General features: G+C 35.9%; 1 protein-coding gene across 9 annotated transcripts in view; it reads right to left on the reverse strand.

The window, feature by feature from the left end:
• Positions 1–21,191, reverse strand: part of CACNA2D1 (calcium voltage-gated channel auxiliary subunit alpha2delta 1) — a 499,516-nt gene that overhangs the window by 181,803 nt on the left and 296,522 nt on the right. For all 9 annotated transcript variants that reach the window (XM_060632338.3, XM_078442515.2, XM_060632340.3 and 6 more), the window contains one exon: positions 15,958–15,999. In XM_060632338.3, coding sequence (XP_060488321.1) covers positions 15,958–15,999 — 42 coding nt within the window. The remainder of the gene's footprint in view (positions 1–15,957; positions 16,000–21,191) is intronic.

Consider the following 21,191-nt stretch of genomic DNA (forward strand, 5'->3'; position numbering starts at 1 on the left):
AAAACAGAACATTAATTTTTGTTTTAAGTCCTTTGTAGAGTGCTACTAAGCATTATATGATTATCTTACTAAAGTAAAAGTTGCTTATATTTCTTCTGAATCCTCTCACACTTAAAAATAATAAATTTTAAATACACTTTATGGAGATCCTCGCATGTTAAAATCACCATACACAGAGCTTTTCGGGATAATTTTAAAACAATATGTAGTTCTCAAAAAAAAATCATGTACTTTTCAACTTGTATAATCATGTACCTGGACGAGTTTTAATGCACAGTTGCTAAGTACATCAAGAAAAAAATAATATGGCTGCTCTCTGTGGTTCTCCCCTTTATGGTTTCCATAAACTCAAATAATTTCATAAGAATATTAATTTCTAAACACAACTCATTTATTTCCCTAAAGTTATGATATCACTGTAACTTATGATGATCCCATCATAAGCTATGTCTTTGCCTATCTTGATATATAATGGCATTATATGGTATAATGGAAAATACAGCAAATTTTAGACACAAAAAAAGTGACTGAGGAAAGCAATCTGGAGAAAAGCTACTTAACATGTATTGTTTAATGTGTTAATGAAAAATTTCAAACAAATTTTCCCCCCCGGAATTAAGATTTCCTTGTTTAACAGAACACACAAGAGAAAAAAATAAGCATTTCTCTTTCCAGTATTTTTCCTCCCAAATTCTCCAGACCACCCCATATAAATGTGTACAAGAAACTAACCAGGTCTATTCTAAAGGAATTCGAATGCATTTATTAGAACACATAAGTGAAACATGAGAAGTATGTTTGTCATACTAGTCATCTCAATACAATTTCAGTTATTGAATAATAGATTAGATCACTCAGAGACCAAAGTACAGGCAAATGTTGGATGGGTAGGCCATTCAATTTTACAAGCAGCACATATCAACAAAATTAATTTGGAAAGTCAAAATGGTAAGTCTAGGAGGCTCTTGAATATTTAACATATCTCAAATGTACTCATATACTAAAATATCTATTTTTAATATTTTGTTAGTAACTGAAAACTTTAAAAATTCTACTGATAGCAAAATGCTCAGAAATTAAAAGTGTATACAGTTTACCTAAACTGCAGTAGAAACTACATGAACCACTTTGTCACAATTCAACTGAACATTCTCAACCAGAAACTTCGTTCACAGTCATAGTGTGGCCGGGTTTAATTCCCCCTGCTCTCAGTTATGTTTTGTGTTCAACAACACTGTGACAAAGTTAGTTCATAGTAAGAATGGTTTACTGAGACTCTCTATAGAAACTTTCTACAGAAGTACCCCGATTGGTATTTCTATCTCACTAATGAAAAGAAACAGTTAAATGAATGGTGTTTGGTGTGATGATACAATTTTTTTTAATTTTTTTTTTTAACGTTTATTTATTTTTGAGACAGAGAGAGAAAGAGCATGAACGGGGGAGGGGCAGAGAGAGAGGGAGACACAGAATCTGAAACAGGCTCCAGGCTCTGATCGGTCAGCACAGAGCCCGACGCGGGGCTCAAACTCACGGACCGCGAGATCATGACCTGAGCCAAAGTCGGATGCTTAACCGACTGAGCCACCCAGGCGCCCCAACAAATTTTTAATACCTAGAGACTATAGCCTGGTGTATAGTTCTCCAGTATGTATTTTAAAATTTCTGCCTCTAAACACATCCTCTTCTTTTTCACAACTATATCATAGATATTATTTACACCAGGGATCTGCAACTTTGACAATGTAGCCGTTACGGATTTCAGATTTTTTTTTTTTTTTTTTTTTTTTTAAGTTTCACTGGTAATCCCACTCTCTGATAAAATCTTGGATACACGCCTTTAGGCATGGCATCATCATTCAACATAAATAACGACCATTCATATATTATATTTAAAATAGACTCTCTTGGTCACTACATCTGAAAAGTCTATGTGACCACTAGCTCACCCCTGGAATCTAAGCCTTCTGGGGTGCTGCATTAGTTAAGGCTGGTTACCTGTTCTGACCCTTCAGAGGAAAGCCTCCTTTTTGGTCAATCATTTGCAGCAATTAGAACTGGAGATTCGGCAGAGCAGCTGCCAGCTGAGCATGCCCAATTAATGAATAATGAATAGAGAGAAAAGGTGCCGAGCCTCATCCAGACTTAATTGCTGTGGTCAGGTTGTAAGGTCAGGCTGAATATTAAATAATGAATCCAGTTACAGTGGCTGTAAGAACACTGTTGCGTCTCCTAAGTTAATTGGTTTACATTGCTATTTTTTCCTTGAAGATGATATGATTCAGGGAAGTACTGAGGGGATGCCTAGTATTAGAAAGGAAGTGGGAGTTGGAGGACAGACGCTGAATTACACAGTAGAGACTTCAATTTAATACTGTAACTTTGTTTTACTGAATCCTAACAACAAAAAGAATAAAAATTTTAAATTATGAATTGAATAAACAGCCATATTGTCCTTGCAGAAACATATGACTTTAGCTTTTCATACTACGTTTGATGAAGAAATAAGAGATTTTTTTTAAAGGAATTCAAAAGATTTCTCCAGGTAGTTAAAAAGTCACAATTCCTTCGCTCTACTGTGCAGAAAGACGATAGCATTAATTCTTCAGGGGTAATTTATTCAATACATTAATAAAGAATGTTATGAAGTTAAAATCAAAAGCAAATTGGTAATATTAGTCATCAAGAGAACACTAAAGAAACAATTCTAGTTCTTTCTTTTTTTTTTAAGTTTATTTATTTTGCGACAAAGAGAAAAGACAAGTCGGGGAGGGACAGAGAGAGGAAGATGGAGAGAATCCTAAGCTGACTTCACACCATCAGTGCACAGCCCAGTGTGGGACTATCTATGTATATACATTTTGTAACTAGGACAGCGAGTCAAAAGCAAATATGAATGAGAAATGAAACACATAAAAGTGAACTGAATGAACTCAAAAAGGGTTATCGATCACTGCAATAACTTGCTTATTACATGACATTTTAGAAGTTTATTTTATTTATTTGAGGGGGGCGGGTGGAGAGAGAACGCTCCAGTGTGCTGGCAGCATGGAGCCAGATGCAGGGCCGGAACTCATGAACCATGAAATGATCTGAGCCAAAGTCTGATGCTTAATTTACTAAGCCACACAGGTGCCCTCAAATTACATTTTAAACACACTTTTTAAAGTTTTTATTTATTTTGAGAGAAACAGAGAGAGAGAGAGAGTAAAGAAAGGGCAAAGAGGGAGAGCGAGAGAATCCCAAGCGGGCTCTGCACCACCAGCCCGATGCGGGGCTCAAACTCACGAACTGTGACATCATGACTCGAGTGGAAACTAGGAGTAGGATGCTCGACAGACTGATCCACCCAGGTGCCCCCCCCCCACCGCAATTACATTTTAAATGCAAAACTAGACATTCCTTAAATAAAATGCATTGAGGTTGCTTGCTGATGAAAATTACTGAAACATTCAAAAAAAGTTAAAATATAAATCTGAAAACATCCTCAAAACAAGACTGATGCATTTTTAGTTTGCATGAAGGATGAATGCATGTAAACCACCTGTCCCAGGACCTGGCACAAGGAAGAATGAGAGCTATTAGAATCCCAATCCAGGTAAGTGTGATCACAAGAAGTGTTGGGGCTGCTTTAAATGCCATGTGTAATATGAAATTTTCAAATCACCAGAATTAGAAAGGCATGTAATAAATACTACTGTATATGTATGTATATATTTAAATAAAGTGTTTTATCTTAAAAAATATATATATTTAGATATAAAAATAACAAATTGGGGAAAAGGCTGATAGGGTATTTTTCTCTTCTAAGAGATTATGAAATGGTATCTTACATATGAAGATCACTATGTTTTATGCTGGGTAACTATAAAACACCCACATCATGCCAGTGAATTTTCCAAACTCAATGAATATCATTGAGTTCTAAACAAATGCACCATGCAATGCTTCTGAAAAGAAAGGACTGGATATGGAATCTGAAAGAGTTATACATGCCACTACTCCATGAAAACTGAGAAGCGATGTTTAAACTATCCTTGCAAAAGGAGCATATGCACACCAGCACAAAGCATTAGAAAACTGTCAAAAGAGATGCAAAAAAAAATTTGAAAGCTTCAAAAACCAAAAGGCAGAATCCTTACAAGAAATGGAACCTAATCTAATCTACATTTTTACCAGGTTCACGTTTTTTTCCCCAATGAATCTTAATGTGGCTATATTTCACTCAGTGGTGCATGCATACTTTTAAGGTATCCGAGATAAATATCACTGGGGATCATGGATCAGATCAGTAAAGATTTAGGATGCTAAGTCTACCTATCTTTTCAATCATAGAGGCTTTATTTTACCTACTGCAAATCACCAGAGTTTAACAATTGTCAGATTAAATATGGGCAAAATAATGAATAGCCACAATAAATTAAAATTTTAAATCAAAACTCTCAAAAAATTTTAGCCTTAAATCTTGACTTTTAACAGCTGCATCACAGGACTTCTATCCCTTCCAGGTGCCCAGGGTACAGGCAGGATGACACAGCACAGTGACTCACGGGTCTTGCTATGGATCATACCAACGGCGTGACATTCAATTCTGCGCATGATCAGATACCATGTGTTTGACACAGGGCAAGGGTCTTAAGCTCATTAAACTGTATTTGTCTTAACTAAAAATCATTACAATAATAGTATGTGCCACCATGGACTAATGTGAACTTTAAATGATACATTGTATATAAAGCATTTAGTGCCTAGTATAGAATAAACATATAGAATAAGCCACTGGGTGGCTCAGAGGGTTAAGCACCAACTTGGGCTCAGGTCATGATCTCATGGTTCATGAGTTCAAGCCCCGTATCAGGCTCTGTGCTGAGAGCTCAGAGCCTGTGCTGAGTTTGGATCCTGTGTCTCCCCCTCTCTCTGCCCCTCCCCTGCTCATGCTCTGTCGCTCTCTCTCAAAAATAAAATAAACATTAAAAAGTTAAAAAAAAGAATATGTATATATATTTGAGTATTTTTATAATCCAACATATAGCATCCAAAATATTTAAACCATTTATTTTAGATTCACACACAAAAATGGCAATTCTGATCAAACCAATAACTATACAGAGGTAATTAATATTCTATTTCTATGCCATCACCTATTTGAGGATTTGATGTCATTCATTTACAGAGCCCCATATAAAGGCTGCATATTACAAGATAGTGTAAAAAAGGTTAGAAAAGAAACCTAGACTTTGATTCTTTCTTTAATAATCAGAATAGATTTCCTTGCTGTTTAATGCATACCTCTACTAGCTCATTCTAGAATCACATTTATCTGTCTACAATAAAATAAAATCATGCAAGACTGGACTTTTAAAATGACATTTAGATAGGACATTCTGTTGGAATTAATTTTAATGGAGACAAGATTCTAAGAAAATAAATAGCAACATAAATATGCAAGGGAACTCAGGAGACTAGACAAATGTCGCAGACAGGTCAGATTTTTAACATGATCAATACAATGAAATGTAGCAAACAAATCAACTCAATTTGTCGAACTGGGAATTTTGGTTTGAACTTACTTCATTTGGACTTTAGTCAAAAACATAGATCTTGGAATTAGGTTAATAAGGGTTTGTAATGATCTGCCTTCTTTTTACTTGCTCTGGGAATTAAGAAAATTGCAGCTTGCTGGTACAACTCAAGCCTTCCGGGGAATCTGCTGCACTAACCTTCAGGGAATTTAAGAATTTGTTGGGACAGATGTCTCTAAAACCTAAACTAAGAACCTCAATAAATTTCAAATGTAAGGAGAACATGAATGTGAAATTTCCTAAAAAATTGTTGCATTTGTAGCCTTGTAAAAAATATTTTTGACATTTAATTTTCCTTTCAAATCTAGTTGTAACAAACCTACAATGAGATGAAGACAAATTTCTGCACTGTGTTCACATTTTTTAAAGGTTTTTTGAGGGGTACCTGGGTGACCCAGTCAGTTAAGCTTCTGACTCTTGACTTCAGCTCAGGTCATGATGTCAGCATTGTGAGATCAAACCCCGCACAGGGCTCTCTGGTGAGCATGGAGTGTGCATAAGATTTTTTCCTCCTTCTCCCTCTGCCCCTCCCCTACTTGCATGCAGAAGCATGCTCTCTCTCTCTCTCTCTCTCTCTCTCTCTCTCTCTCGCTCTCCAAAAAAATAAATAAATGTTTTTTTTAAGATTCTATTCTGAATTTTATTTTCTTGTGCACTGTCTTACATATTTTACACAAATACTAGTGAACAAATACATACATACAAACAGGCTCCACTTAGAGCTACAATCATTTCAAATAAACCTTGACTTTATTACAATCATATTAATAATTATTAGTTTTTAAAAATCCTACTCATTAGCATTCCTGGATTGCCTACTCTAAGACGGGAAAATTCTACATGCTTTGTATGTGTTAACTAACTTTCACAGTAACTGGGTGAAGTAGATATTCTATTACCTTTATTTTACAGGCCAAGAGAGTGAAACACAGAGAGATGATATGACCGCCAATACCACCCAGGTAGAAATTGGCAGAGCTGGGATTCAAATCCAAGAAGTGGCACTCCAGGATACAACCTCTTACCTACCACACTCTACTATCTCCTCTGTGCATCAGTGTGTACAGTGATTATACATGTGTCCTTTGTCATCATGAAAAGGGGAGAAAGCAGTTGCAAACGAAGTACCTTGGAGTGAAATGTCATATCTCTAATTTACCATAAAATAGTTAAGCAAATAATAGATGATAATGATTATGGAGGTATTATACTATTCTGTCTTCTATGTATTTATTTTTCTGTTCCTGGTAAAAAGTTAAAAAACAATCCCACATCGAAAAAATACCCATTTTAATGCTATCACCTCTTTGGAAATGAAATTCAAAAACTATTATTTCTCCTAATTATATGCAGAATCAGACAGAACTTTAGTCTGAGAGAGTAAATACAGTAAGCCTGATTTCACGTTTCACGGAGATTCACAGGCACTTAGCATATCAGATCTGCCCAGACGTGGAACCAAAAATCATGATTCTTATGGCACTTGTAGTAACTGCAAACAAATACTCTAACTCCACTATTCATTCCCATTGTGAATCAGTTTTCCACATGGGGGAAACTACATTGTGCTGACATTACTCTTAGTCCTCATGACTGTTTCAGGGACCAAGAGAGGAAGGGGTGGATGAGAGAGGATGAGAAAACAATGTCCACAGTCAAGGCCAGCTTTGCCATTCCCCTCTTAACTTGTTTCCACCAACCTTGACACAAAACAAACATTTTCACTTCTGCCATGCTTGCGGGAGATTTCTCAACTACTATGCAAATAGAGCAGCACTTTAAAAAGTAAACATGTCCTTACAAATGCTATGCAAGTAATAGGAGTATCGAAACACATAAACACCTACAGAAACATGCATTATCTCAACAATTACTCCAAATTATTACTATTGCTAGAGAGAAACTAAATAAGATCCTTACCTCAAGTTACTAAAAGTTTAATTAGAAAATACTGTCCCTGTATACAAATGCTATAGGGTAAGGTATAAAACCAGATTATGAGTAACAACTTGTTTAGAACATACACAGGAAGGAAATACCATTTGCTTCCTAGAAAAAGCAAGGAAGTCTTCAAGAGAAAGTAGTACTTGAGTTGGCTTTTAAAGAATACTTAGTATCTGATTAGAAAAATTGTAGGATATCGTCATCAGGTAGTTAGAGGAGAGGATATGTTAACATTAAGTAGCACACTGGATACAGGAATGACTGTCTTAAATTTCAAGGAAGGCTATGTGCCTTACATTCTTCCATGGAACTGTGGCTTACCAAATAATTTAATTTAGCCCAGTTACACCAGCAATTTTAAGTTTCAATTGGAAAATTTGTTTAAACAACTATAGTCATAATTTTTTATCTACTACACAATCTGAAGGGACGTTAATTTTCCCCTTTACTTCAGCTACTGCTTTAGCTAAATCTGGCTGACACTAAGTATTTATTTTTAAGCCCACCAATGAATATAAATACCACTGATCAAAGTAAAGGAGTATAGAAAGTATAAAATGCCTGTGAGGAATTGTTTCATATCACAGTACTTGACAAGCTTGGGGCGCCTGAGTGGCTCATTTGGTTAAGTGTCCGACTTCAGCTCAGGTCATGATCTCACAGTTCGTGAGTTCGAGCCCCGCGTCGGGCTCTGTGCTGACAGCTCAGAGCCTGGAGCCTGCTTCAGATTCTGTGTCTCCCTCTTTCTCTCATCCTCCCCTGCTCACACTCTGTCTCTCTCTCAAAATTAAATAAACATTTAAAAAAGAAAAGAAAAGAAAAGCTTATAACACAATAGCTCCCCACAAACTGACCAATTCAGATGTAGCCACTTGAAAGGTTGTATTCCAAAGGAATACTTGATCACCTTTGAATGCTTATTTTCCCTTTAACTGAGGCCATGTATCATCATTATAATAAACAAAATCAATAGACTACACTTGAATATATCATTCTATGTATTCAAATCCTAAGTGGTGATAGACCAGAATAATAAACATGGAAGAATAACAGGAAACAGGAGATTTCCAATTTAATCTTGAATCCCAGATATACTCAATTGATGGCTTTCTTTGTATGTTTTGTGTATCTTTTGAAAGCTACTCCTTCATTTCCAGCTACTCATATTCTATACTCTCAAACGCTGCCTGCACCTTCCCATATATATTGGTACGCTAAGGATTCTACCCTGTACATTTTTATTTTATTTTTTATGTTGCATACATAGGTAAAGCAGGCTGGGAGTTAAACAACAGGGGGAAGTGGGACTGTGGCAAACTGGAGAATGTATCACACCCCAAAATATTCAGACTCTCTTTGATTTTAACATTGTGCCAGCATACCGAAACATACCCGTAGGTGAATCTTGCTTTGTGACACCTGTAGCTTCACACTTGGCTGGGGAAATTTTGGACACTTGTTTTCAAAGTCTATTCATAAGCTAAGCATAAAAGTATTCCAGGCCAACTAAATACTTCAATGCCTACTAGAAATCTTCTCTTGAATATCCCTGTGCCAGTTTTCAGTATAAAAGTTCTTGACTTCTGAAAATCTTGCCTAAATCCTTTAAAAATCTTTGCTAAAAAATATTCCTGGGTCCAGTGTCCTAGCTAATGTTAATATATTCTCTCCTCTAACGAAAGAAACACTGTAGCCTTTCAAGTCTACAATTACATACAGATCTCTTTGCATACCTGAATACTTGCTTCCATTAAACCTTTTTTTATTGTCTCTAATGCATATGCTTTGACTTGATCTATTGGAACACATGACTTAGGATTTACATCTCTGCATACTGTCTTCCATGTGTTATTTTTCCTTCCATAATTTTCTAACCTTTTTGACATTCTGGGAGTGTTGCCTGCTTCCTCTGTGAATCATTGTTGGATAACTTGCATTGTCAAATCTGTTATTTCTTCCAATGGAATTTTTATTTTAGCAGTTTTGATTCTGAAAATTTTATGTCAGTCTATTGGTCACAGTTCACTGGTTCTTTCTTTGGAGACATTAAGCATACATTTAATGTTTTTCTTCTATGAAGTATCTGAAATATCTCAGAGGAAAAATGTCCTCTGGATTTTTAACCCTACAGTATTTCTACTGTACTGTTCTTGATCTTTTCATATTATTCCTCCACTGCCTGGTTTCTATTTGACTGGTTTTAAATGAAGAAAGACCTTGGGGCGCCTGGGTGGCGCAGTCGGTTAAGCGTCCGACTTCAGCCAGGTCACGATCTCGCGCGGTCCGTGAGTTCGAGCCCCGCGTCGGGCTCTGGGCTGATGGCTCGGAGCCTGGAGCCTGTTTCTGATTCTGTGTCTCCCTCTCTCTCTGCCCCTCCCCCGTTCATGCTCTGTCTCTCTCTGTCCCAAAAATAAAAAAAAAAAAAAATAAATGAAGAAAGACCTTTCTCGTCTCAGGATTAGGAAACAGTAAAATGGTACAGATTTCTTTCCAAGCATTTGCTCTGGCTTCTGTCACAGTTGTAACTTAAAAACAAATAATGACATAGAACGTATGCTATGGTTTCTGGTCAACAGTATGCATTTGTGAAGGGCAAGTGTTTTCTTCAGAGACTTTCAATTCCAGTCCTTCACATCACAGAGACTCACACAGGTCTTGGCTGAAACCCGGGGTGGTGGTGAAAGGGCATCCTTAAACATGACATGAAGTATGGAGCATAGAAATAGGAGATGCAGTAAAACCTTGGACTGCAAGTGACCTGTTGTGCGAGTGATCTGCAAGGCGATCAAACATTTCTAGTAAATTTTAACTTGAGATACTAGTGATGTCTTGCCATACGAGTAGTATGTGACACCGAACGTTACATGATTGTAACTGAGCCAATGGTTCTTGAAATCCGCTTTGATATACAAGTGCTTTGGGTTACAGGTATGTTTCCAGAACGAATTATGCTCACAAACCAAGGTTTTACTGTATATAATTATGACTCTGGTATTCTTCATCCAGTTCGTATTTGTGTCAAGTGAAGATTCTTTTAGAACTTTGATTCACCGACTTGTTCAGAAAAATCCCTCACTGAGTGATTACTATGTGCTGGTTACTGTAAGAGCTCTGTCACCTGCTGTGAGTACAAGAGCTGGCCTCCAGGAAGTTACACTCTATGGAGAGACACCAAGGGAATAATTTATAAAGACGGGTTGTGCCTCCAAGAGGAAAGTGCCCACAATTCTTCACAAAATTCATAACAGCTTAGGAAAGAACTAGTAAAGCTTCATCTGTGGTGGGGTACCTGGGTGGCTCGGTTGGTTAAGTGTCAGACTCTTGATGTTAGCTCAGATCATAATCTCATGGTTTGTGGGACTGAGCCCTGCTTTGGGTTCAGTGCTGACAATGCAGAGCTTGCTAAGGATTCTCTCTCCCTCTTTCTGGCCTCTCCCCCACACATGCTCTCTCTCAAAATAAATAAACATTTAAAAAAAAAAAAAAACTTAAAGTTTCATGAGTGTCTTAAATACCAAAGGCAATAATAACTGATGTGAATATCTCGACAATGAGCAGAGAATTAGGGATGCAATATTTTAGAAATATTTATATATTAATAATGTGTAATATTATTAAAGGGATATGGATAATTTAGAAGCATAATATAAAATGTAAAACCATTTTAATAGCTCTTAAATGTTTGAGAAAAATGTCTAAAATCATATCATTGTCATGGGCATGGAAACGAAATGATGGATGTGAGCGGTATAAAATGGAGAAAATGACCACCATCCCACTAGGCACGGTGACAGAAAAATAAATCCTCTCCCACTAACGCAGAACCGGAGGAAAAGTTAAAAATAATAACCACAGGCTCAGAATTTAGAATTCTTTAGTCTCCTTCAGGAGGCAGAACATTTAAAAGAGAAACTCTATTTAGCTTTCAAACATTTGTGTTACCATTCAAATAAATGAGGACAAATTTATTTAATGGATAACGTCTCAATATTTACTATTCTAATTAGTTCCTTTGTTCATTAGATATTAGCTGATGTGTGATGATAAAACTCACATTCTACAATTTCCAATCACCAGATTTTAATAATGAATGTGGCTCTCTGAGTTTGAGCAATAAAAATACTACACACAATTAAATCAGTAGATAAAAAAAACCAGGACAAAGAACAGGGATGGTGAGCCAATTCGAACCAAAACAATGAGATGGCATTATGATTTGTGAACATTTGATATATAAAATATCAAGCACTGTTTGTATAAAGTTGTGAGTATCAGAGTCAATTAAATCCACCTACATTTGCAAAACTTTTGGTAAGGTTTGTAAATTATACCATCCAATTTCAACAGATCAGCACAAATCTTCAAAAAAAATGTGTAACTACTAAAAAGCGTAAGTGGAATATCAAAGTGCAACATTTGCTTACATTTCTTAACTTCTTTCACTGTAAGATAATGAGTATTTCCCTTACAGAAAACAATTTGATTGTGGTGATCAAAACGCATGCATGCGGGAGGACTAAAAAATAGTACAGCATATCACTTTATATTCATTTTAACTGTAAAAAGAATTTTCTCCTCAGTTCCAAGTTGGAGACTTTGACTATCTTTAAGTGATAGAAGTCACTCAGATAAGTGAGTGGAATTTTGGAATTAACTTCAATTCGTCAAGATGAGCAAACTGAAGGTATGTTCATAAGCTGCTAATTATTTCCCGATTAGTGTTCTCTCTACTCTCTCTTTAGTAATAGAACCCCATATTTTGTTTGGGTGCGTGCCTATGTTGGGGGAGGATTCTATTCTACATCCTGATTCAACTCGGCCAGGCTAGTCCCTAAGCTGTGGACATCAGATACAAATAAAAGCGATGTGTACAATTTCCAAACATACCCTTAAAGGCAAAGGGCATGTCCTCTATCGACACTTGCCTCCTTTCTGTTATCTAGAAGGCGAAAATCACTGTATGTATATTGAAGCAGCAGGCTTGGATCACAACATGGAAAAGCTACACTGAACTGAAGAGAGAAGAAAACTTGAGAAAAGGACCTGGGGGCCTGGAAGACTGAGACCTGACACATTAGGCCTTACCTCCAGATGTTCACATGAGAGAATGAACTTTTGTCTTCCTGTAGCCACTTTTACTTTAGGTCTCTCTAGAATAGCCAAACCAATACACTAATCATTAAATGTGGTTCATTTTATTCAGTGTCTAAGCGTTTACAAGAGTGATAATATTCTCATATCTAAGGCACTTTGAAATTCCCCAATAAAAAGTTTTAGTGAAGTATAAAATGAAATTATCCTACAGTTCTTAATAAATTTTCAAAAAATTTACATGAAATAGTACAATTCTAGCAAACTTGAAATTACCACAGTTCTTAATAAATTTTCAAAAAATTTACATGAAATAGTACAATTCTAGCAAACTTGACCCTGTGGCCAGTATTCCAGGAATACTCTGAACAGTAATGAAATTTGTGGACCACCTAATCACCTGTAGCATGTCTTACCCAAGAGGCAAATAGTTGAAGTTTTAATATATTTTAAAGCTGTATGGGTGAGTACAATTTTAGGGGTGGAATGGAGTGTGAATCAAACCCTCTGATTCCTGTTTCAGCCCTCTTTCTCCTATACAATTTTCTTTGCAAATTATTCTGGCACTGTCATTATTTATATATAAAGAAGTGAAAATAGTTTCTCGAAATTCTGAGCATCATTTTAATATTTTTCTGAGCATCATTTTTTTTTTAAGTTTTAAATTTGCAAGTTGATATTTTGCTGTTTAGAGAGTCTTGATTTAACTTGCTAAAGCTCATCTCTTGGTTCAAGAAAGAGAATGCATCTTTTTTATAGATACATTTATAACCTATGGTAACAGTATAGACTCTTTGAGATGGGAGAAGGCAAAAAACATGACAAGTTCAATAGGTTCACTTGTATTAATCCTTGTCTTTCTTACATGGAGTTTTATTTTAATATATGAATAAACATCTGTGCAGGCAAATTATGTAAACCTAAGCACGGAGCACAGCTCAAGTATTACAAGTACACAACCCATGTACTCTGTTCCACTAATCATGGACACATTGCTAACTTAGCAGCATAGTGAAAGCAGACTATGAATTATACTATTGCACTATTCAGTGGGGCAACTTAACATTAACTGGGATGGTACTTACTAAAAAGTTGTATCTACATTTGTTTGGTTTTTTTTATTTTCTAAAATCCTTTTTATTTATTTTTGAGAGAGACAGAGTGCAAGAGGGGGAGGAACAGAGAGAGAGAGGGAGACACAGAATCCGAAGCAGGCTCCAGGCTCCAAGCTGTCGGCACAGAGCCCAACGCAAGGCACAAACTCATGAACTGCAAGATCATGACCTGCGCCAAAGTCAGATGCTTAACTGACTGAGCCACCCAGGAGCCCCAGTTGTATCTACATTTGTGCACATGATTGTTAAAATCTTGAACAAAGAAAACTCGCTTTTACTATACAAAATAAAAATATAACTTTCGGGGCGCCTGGGTGGCTCAGTCAGTTAAGCGTCCGACTTCAGCTCAGGTCACGATCTTGCTGTCCGTGACTTCGAGCCCCGCGTCGGGCTCTGTGCCGACAGCTCAGAGCCTGGAGCCTGTTTCAGATTCTGTGTCTCCCTCTCTCTCTGCCCCTCCCCCGTTCATGCTCTGTCTCTCTCTGTCTCAAAAATAAATAAACGTTAGAAAAAAAAACTTTAAATAAAAAAAATATAACTTTCTAAATAATAAGAAAACCTGACTTAAATAAAACTATTTTACCTGACATCAAAAATATGACTTATTTAATTGGTTTAGAGGAAAGAAAAACATATTTGCAGTATCAGTATCATCTTTAGGTAACATTCAGCTTATGCTCATCAGTAACAGGATCATCTTTGTTGACCGGCAGGTTGGATCCAGCATGTTAATCCATTGGCTTTACTTTTTATGAAATCTTTGTTACACTTTTACAAACTAAGTGTTTTAAAAAACTGTAACTAGTGCTGTAGTAGCTCTAACTTCCTACCAGGAAAGATAAGGATTTTGCATATATATTTTAATGACTGCATAATTTTTAAATATCAAATACTAATCCCAACAGTGAGATAAAATGTACAAAAATAATGCTCACTTGGATACCAAACAATTAACTATTAAAATGTTTTGTATGAGCCATCGGTTTGTCCTTAATATACCTCCTACCTAACTAAAATGACATCATACACATATATAAATATGTATTTCATATATATATATATATATATATATATATATATATATATATATACACACATGTGAAATCATAATTATATATATTTACCATAAGAGGATAGTTAGCACTGGCAAAGCACCTATGTCTAGTAAAAAGAAAACACTTTTTAAAACACTCCAAGTTCTTCATTTATTAAATGGAGAAAACAGTCCACTTTCTTCAGAGTGTTCAATAAACCATGCTGTTGAGCAGTTCAGTTGGTCCTACAACCTGAAAAGGCGTGTGGCATCTCAGACAAACCATATCTATTATGTGTGTGTTTGTTTTTAAATTATTTTCTGGAAGACAATTCTAAATAAAAGCATAGAAATGCATTTTTTGAGTCAGATAAAAAGAGTGTGAAGAACAAATAACAGTTATTTGACATTTGTTTGACTTGTTCACGGATACATATCCTAAGCTCTCAGAAGAATACTGAAAATATAAGAAGCCCTCAATGCACATTGTTGGATAAATATGTTAAGAGTATAGAGATATTTCTCAAATATATGAGAATTTAAATGAGTTTAAGGATCGAATTGTTGGCTATTTTGCAAATGCTTTCACCATAATCATAAGTTAGAAGTAACTTATTTGTGCTAAAATAATCCATGTTTGAAAATCATTGGACTATGTACATTACAGTCATTTATTTAAAAAGGCTTCCTGAACACCTACTATGCTTAAAAGATTGGCCAGGTAAGGCCAGTTGTTGTACAGCTTCCAGGAGGTCATTCACATTGTATGTGAAATAAGTGGCCCCCCTGGTAAGGGCAGTTCAGGTCAGAGGAGACCTGCCTAGTAACCCTGGTAATAAGCGCCAGGCTTACAGAGATGGATGGGATCCAACCTCTGTCTTCCATACCGCTACGGGATGTAGAGTATCACAGTCAGTGCTGTGGGCTGAGGTCTGGACAGGGTGCAGTGAGAGCTCAGATCCAGAGAAACACATAGCTTTTCTACCTAGGAAGATGCCAACGATAATTTGTTAGAGATGACGTAAGCACTACAACTCATCATTACCTCATTGGGTCACACCAGTAGTTCCGTTTATGCTATAGATCGTTTTCTGAAAAACTCAACGTGCTAGGTCAGCTTGTACTGTAAAGCCAGTCATCCAAGCATAATTCAGTTTACCTTGGAATATAATGTAAAACTTCCAATACTCACATCAAGATCATCCTTTGCATTGTAGTAGACAACTTCATTGCTCTATAAAAAAAAAAAGAAAAGAAAAGAAGAGTGCTTTACTGATTTCAGTAAAAATGTAAAAATATACTGGATCAAGTTCTGAATACATTTTGTGCATATTTTAAATAATAAACCCCTCATGGAATTCTTTTCACAATACACTGCACAAAGATGCATAAAGATTAGCCAATATTTTGAAAAACATATTAAAATACTATATCAGTGATATTTAATAGTACATCTTGCATTGAGGATGAAGTATCTCAGTAGAGGTGTCAGAACCATTTGTCAAGAAAAAATGAAGAATTCATAAAGCAAAAAAGTTATATATACACCCACACACACCCATAAATCATGAAATTATAGAGAATAATTCAAGAAAAAAATGTAAGAATATGGCTTAATACTTTGCTGACACCATGACTTTTAAAAAATACATATATCACATGTTGAAATGATAGAAGAAAAGCACATCTGCTCAATATTGGCAGAAATTTCTTCATGAGGTTCAGAAAAAGGATCAAGAATAATTGAATTCAGATAGCAAAAGCAGGGGCACCTGGGTGGCTAAGTCAGTTAAGCGTGGAGCTTTGGCTCAGGTCATGATCTCGTGGTTTGCAAGTTTGAGCCCCACATCAGGCTTTGGGCTTGACAGCTCAGAGCCTGGAGCCTGCTTCCAATTCTGTGTCTCCTTCTCTTTCTGCCCCTCCTCCCTCCCTCCCTCCCTCCCTCTTTCTCACTCTCTCTCTCTCTCAAAAATAAATAATTAAAAAAAAATACTTAGACAGGCAAAGCAATGAGATTATCTAACAAACTAACACTTTGCTATTGTACCAAAGTGGTGGGTCAGCACTGACTCTTGAAGAATAAATGTATACACCCATTTCTGCCAGCTGTCAATAATGCTGAAATATGCCATAACTATAAATTATGGACATAAATTGCATCACAGAGTGAAAATGGGAAGGAAAAAAAAATGAACAAAATGATTGTCAAGGAATTTAAAAGTTTCATTCCTTGAGGCTTCAAGACTAGTTCTATACAATGTCAGAATAATCCATTTATACTGATTTCCTTTTCCTTTCTTCTCCTGAACTGATTGAAGATAAAAATCCATCTTCCATATGTCTTCAGTAGTAACCTGAGCACTATGTAAAAACACATTTTTCTGTGTCTCTTTAACATTTAAAACATGGATACTCTAAAATTGTATTACAAGAAAACACAATAAGGGGTGCTTGGGTGGCTCAGTCAAACATCCCACTCTTGATTTTAGCTCAGGTCATGATCTCATGGTTTTGTGAGTTCAAGCCCCACATTGGGCTGACAGCAAAGAGCCTGCTTCGGATTCTCTGTCTCCCTCTCTCTCTCTGTCCCTCCCCTACTCACAGTGTCTCTGTCGCCCTCAAAATAAATAAACTTTAGGAAAAAAAAAAAAAAGAAAAACGATGCACATTTAAAAACAAAGGAAGTTAGTCAAAAATTCAATAAATTAGTGCTTCTTAAAATATATACCCCTTCACCCCACCCCATCTCCAAGATGTTCTATGGTCCTATGACGTTAGAATAAATAATAAAGTTAATTAAAGTCATCTCTTTTTGACTTCAGAGTCTCTGTATATGAATGCACGTTCTAAATCTCCAAGAGTAAAACACATCTTGTTTTGTTTCTCAAATTTATTTAGAGCAAAATCTGCCTCCTTTTTTTGGTTTGAGAAATATATCAAGAGCGCCTTAGTTCTATAAAAGACATCTCTCTGGGACACCTGGGTGGCTCAGTCAGTTAAGCACCTGATCCTTGGTTTCAGCTCAGGTCATGATTTCAAGGTTCATGAGTCTGAGCCCTGTGTTGGGCTCCGCGCTGGCAGTGCAGAGCCTTTTTGAGATTCTGTCTCTCTCCACCTCTCTTACCCCAAAAAAAGATTGAATACAGTTAAAAAAAAAAAAAATAAGATCTCTCTGAAGATGAAACAAACCAAAGACTATATTAATAAATGATAGAACATATAATTTATAATAGTGAATGAAGCCATGAGTTTGAATTTATTTCATTTACAATTAACAGAACTTTAAAAATTACCCTTTAATTCTTCTAGAAAGATTTAAGTAGCTAAAGAATCTTAACATGCATAAAAGTTCTAATTTCTGAAGCATTTCTTACAGCATAAATTCTGTAACAAAGTTAAAATACAAAATCAGAATTCATCACATACACAACATAAGAGAATCTTTTGAATCCACCCAAGTCCCAGATCTAATTACGAGTTTATTGATCCTTCTTGCAAACTCTATAATTTATACTTCAGAGACAATTTTCAACCTGAAATGTGGATTCCATCCAAAGATAAAATATTGAGTAAGTTTATCTTCATTTTAGACTTTATTTCTGCCAACTCCTTACTTATATTTACAAAATTGAAATGTAGAAAACAAGGTGAAATTACATCAAATTTCAAGTGAAGAAAATCTAAGTTTATTTGAGAATTTCCAAATGTTTTTCCTTTTGTTATGATACTGTATCTTATATAAAATCCTATTACTTTTCGTTTAGAAACTCTATTTTGCTTCTAAAACTTATTGAAAATGTGTATTGCAAAGCTTTTTTTAAAATTTTATGTATCTGCACAAGGCTTTCTAGACTCAGAAGATATGAGATCCCCAAAAATGATTTCTTGTATTCAGTAAACTGAAAAGAAAAACCTTAGTCATAAAATAATACTGCACATACAACAACCATTCTCATTGTAACTGGGTATTTTCTGACCCTACTTTTAAAATGGTCTTTTATACAATGTTCATTTCTTACAGGGTCAAAATATAAATGCAAAGGAGGAGCACCTGGGTGGCTCAGTTGGTTAAGCATCTGACTCTTGGTTTCAGCTGAGGTCATAAACTCACCATTCTTGGGTTCCAGCTCTGGGTTGAGCTCTGGGCTGACAGTGCAGAGCCTGCTTGGGATTGTCTCTCTCTCTCCCTCTCTTTCTGCCCCTCCCAACCTCTCTCTCTCTCTTTCCAAATAAATAAATAAACTTAAAAAAATAAATACATGAAAAGGAAACCAAAGTGTGACTTTTTAATAGAAAAACAACAAAACTTTAAGTACTTAATCAAATGTGTTCTTAGACATTTGTCGTGATTTAGTAAGAGAACAAGACCTTAATGGAATGTGCACCTGATTACACCCCCTGCCTTACAACAAAATTTCTTCTTCACTAACATATGTGATACAGCTTTTGGCTTAGATGCATTTCTTTTTATAAATACACTTACCCAAATCCTAAGCTTTGAATTGATAGCAAGCATATTCCATTATTCCCTTATTTTACCTAACAGAAAAGCTCAACTGATCCACTTTAGTAAGCATAAATCTGTGTAGGGTATCAGGATTTGGGGAAACTGTAACTGCATTAAATTTTTCAACCAGCACAACTTATGTGGCACTATGATACTAAAATAAGCAGCAAACATTCACAGAACATTTAATTTGTACAACCATACATAAACATTTTTTTCCACTCTCAGTTCTTCATGCCTTCTTAGAGAAAATTACAGTGATCTGCTTTACCGTGGCTTTTGTTTAGAGTTTCAGAATGGCTCAGGAATCATTTTAAATATAAGCTAGAGGCAAATCCTAATCTGGTGGAGTCATAATTCTTTTTCCTATCAGATTCATTTATAGCTATCTCTTCTGCTACGTGAAAATATATAAGATGTGTGTAGCTATGTTACACTAAATCAGGCTGAAATCAGATCAGTCTTAAAGGGATTGGGATAAAAGACAATTCTTAGGAATAAAGGACAAGTCACGCTAAACCAGCCCAAATTTTGTGTTCCGCTGTTCTTCGATAGGAATAAATTTTGGTTAAGGTTAACTCGGTACTAAAAGAAAATTAGGAGGCGTAATTGTATAAAAATAGTTAAATGTTTTTATAATGAGGGGGTCAGAATTAATAAAAAGGAAGTATCAGCTGGATTCCTTCTTCCTTTAGCTGATCAATCAGCTGTCCCCTGCCTCAATCCTACTTCGACTTTGTACAGCAGATTTTTGGGGTCTCCCAACCAACAGAGGGAGCCACACCTCACTCGTTCAACAGTACTTTGGCAACCTTAACTCTGTACCGTGTTGGAGAAATGAAAGTGAAGACTCTCCATATCGTGGCCGTAGGAAGCAAATTCTGGCCCTCCTGACTCCTATGTGGCAAGAGACTGAGGTGCTGAGACACTTCCTCTCATCTGCTATAAATGAGGAATATCTCTTACTATCATTGAATGCCATGAGCATCCAAACCAAAACGTTCGCAGGTTTCAAAATAGGAGAGTTAAGAACTTCAGATAGTTAAAACATTCCTCCTCTGTTTACAATCGATTCAAGCATGTATGTGTGGGTGTGTGGGTGTGTTTCTGACTCATTTACCTATCCTGTCACTCAAAATTCCCTCGGTCCCTCCTCCAAAAAATATATAGTTGTACCAGTATCTTTTAATATTGTAAAAGTATGGCATACCAGCTAATTATCACAGGCACAGAATGCAAAATTGGGTCATCTGGTTTCTCCATTATCTTTCTGGCTAGATGTTTTCATGCAGACTATTAACATCATCTTGGAAGGTATTTGTATTAAAATACAAAGATTCTTAGTGGATTTTAGGGTATTACATGCAGTGTGATAAGATAAAGCCAGCAACAGCCTCAAACTAGATTCACAGATTAGCTAAACCTTTAGAGAGCTATTTTCCATCATTTAAGCACCACCAGATGACAAGAACAAATTGTTTTGTTTCTGATTTTTAACCAAGTAGTTTAGTTATTTATTATCTCCTTGAAACAAATTTACCCAAATGTTCCATGCTAATATACTGCTGCTGCTTACTGAAATTGAAAACATCCCCTAGCAAGTTGAGAGATAAATTACTTCAGTATCCCTTTGTCTACTGGGAGTCAAAATTAAATCTGGACAAAATAGACCATTCCATCTTCAACGTGTATATTGCAAGTGACAGTCCCTTGCATGCCACTTTCCTATAAAAGTTGGCCTCTGATGAATAGAATGAATTTATGTTAAAAATCGGAAGCATAAATACAAAGCTTCCACATGGAAGATGGTGCCAGCGAAAAGATTTAAATATTGGAACTGAAAATTGAGATTTTATAACCAACATCTGAAATATATGACACATTGAAAATTCAAATAGAGATTAACTTCCTGTCCTATT

Source organism: Panthera onca, chromosome A2 (assembly GCF_046562875.1).
Source record: "Panthera onca isolate mPanOnc1 chromosome A2, mPanOnc1 haplotype 2, whole genome shotgun sequence".
NCBI lineage: Eukaryota > Metazoa > Chordata > Mammalia > Carnivora > Felidae > Panthera > Panthera onca.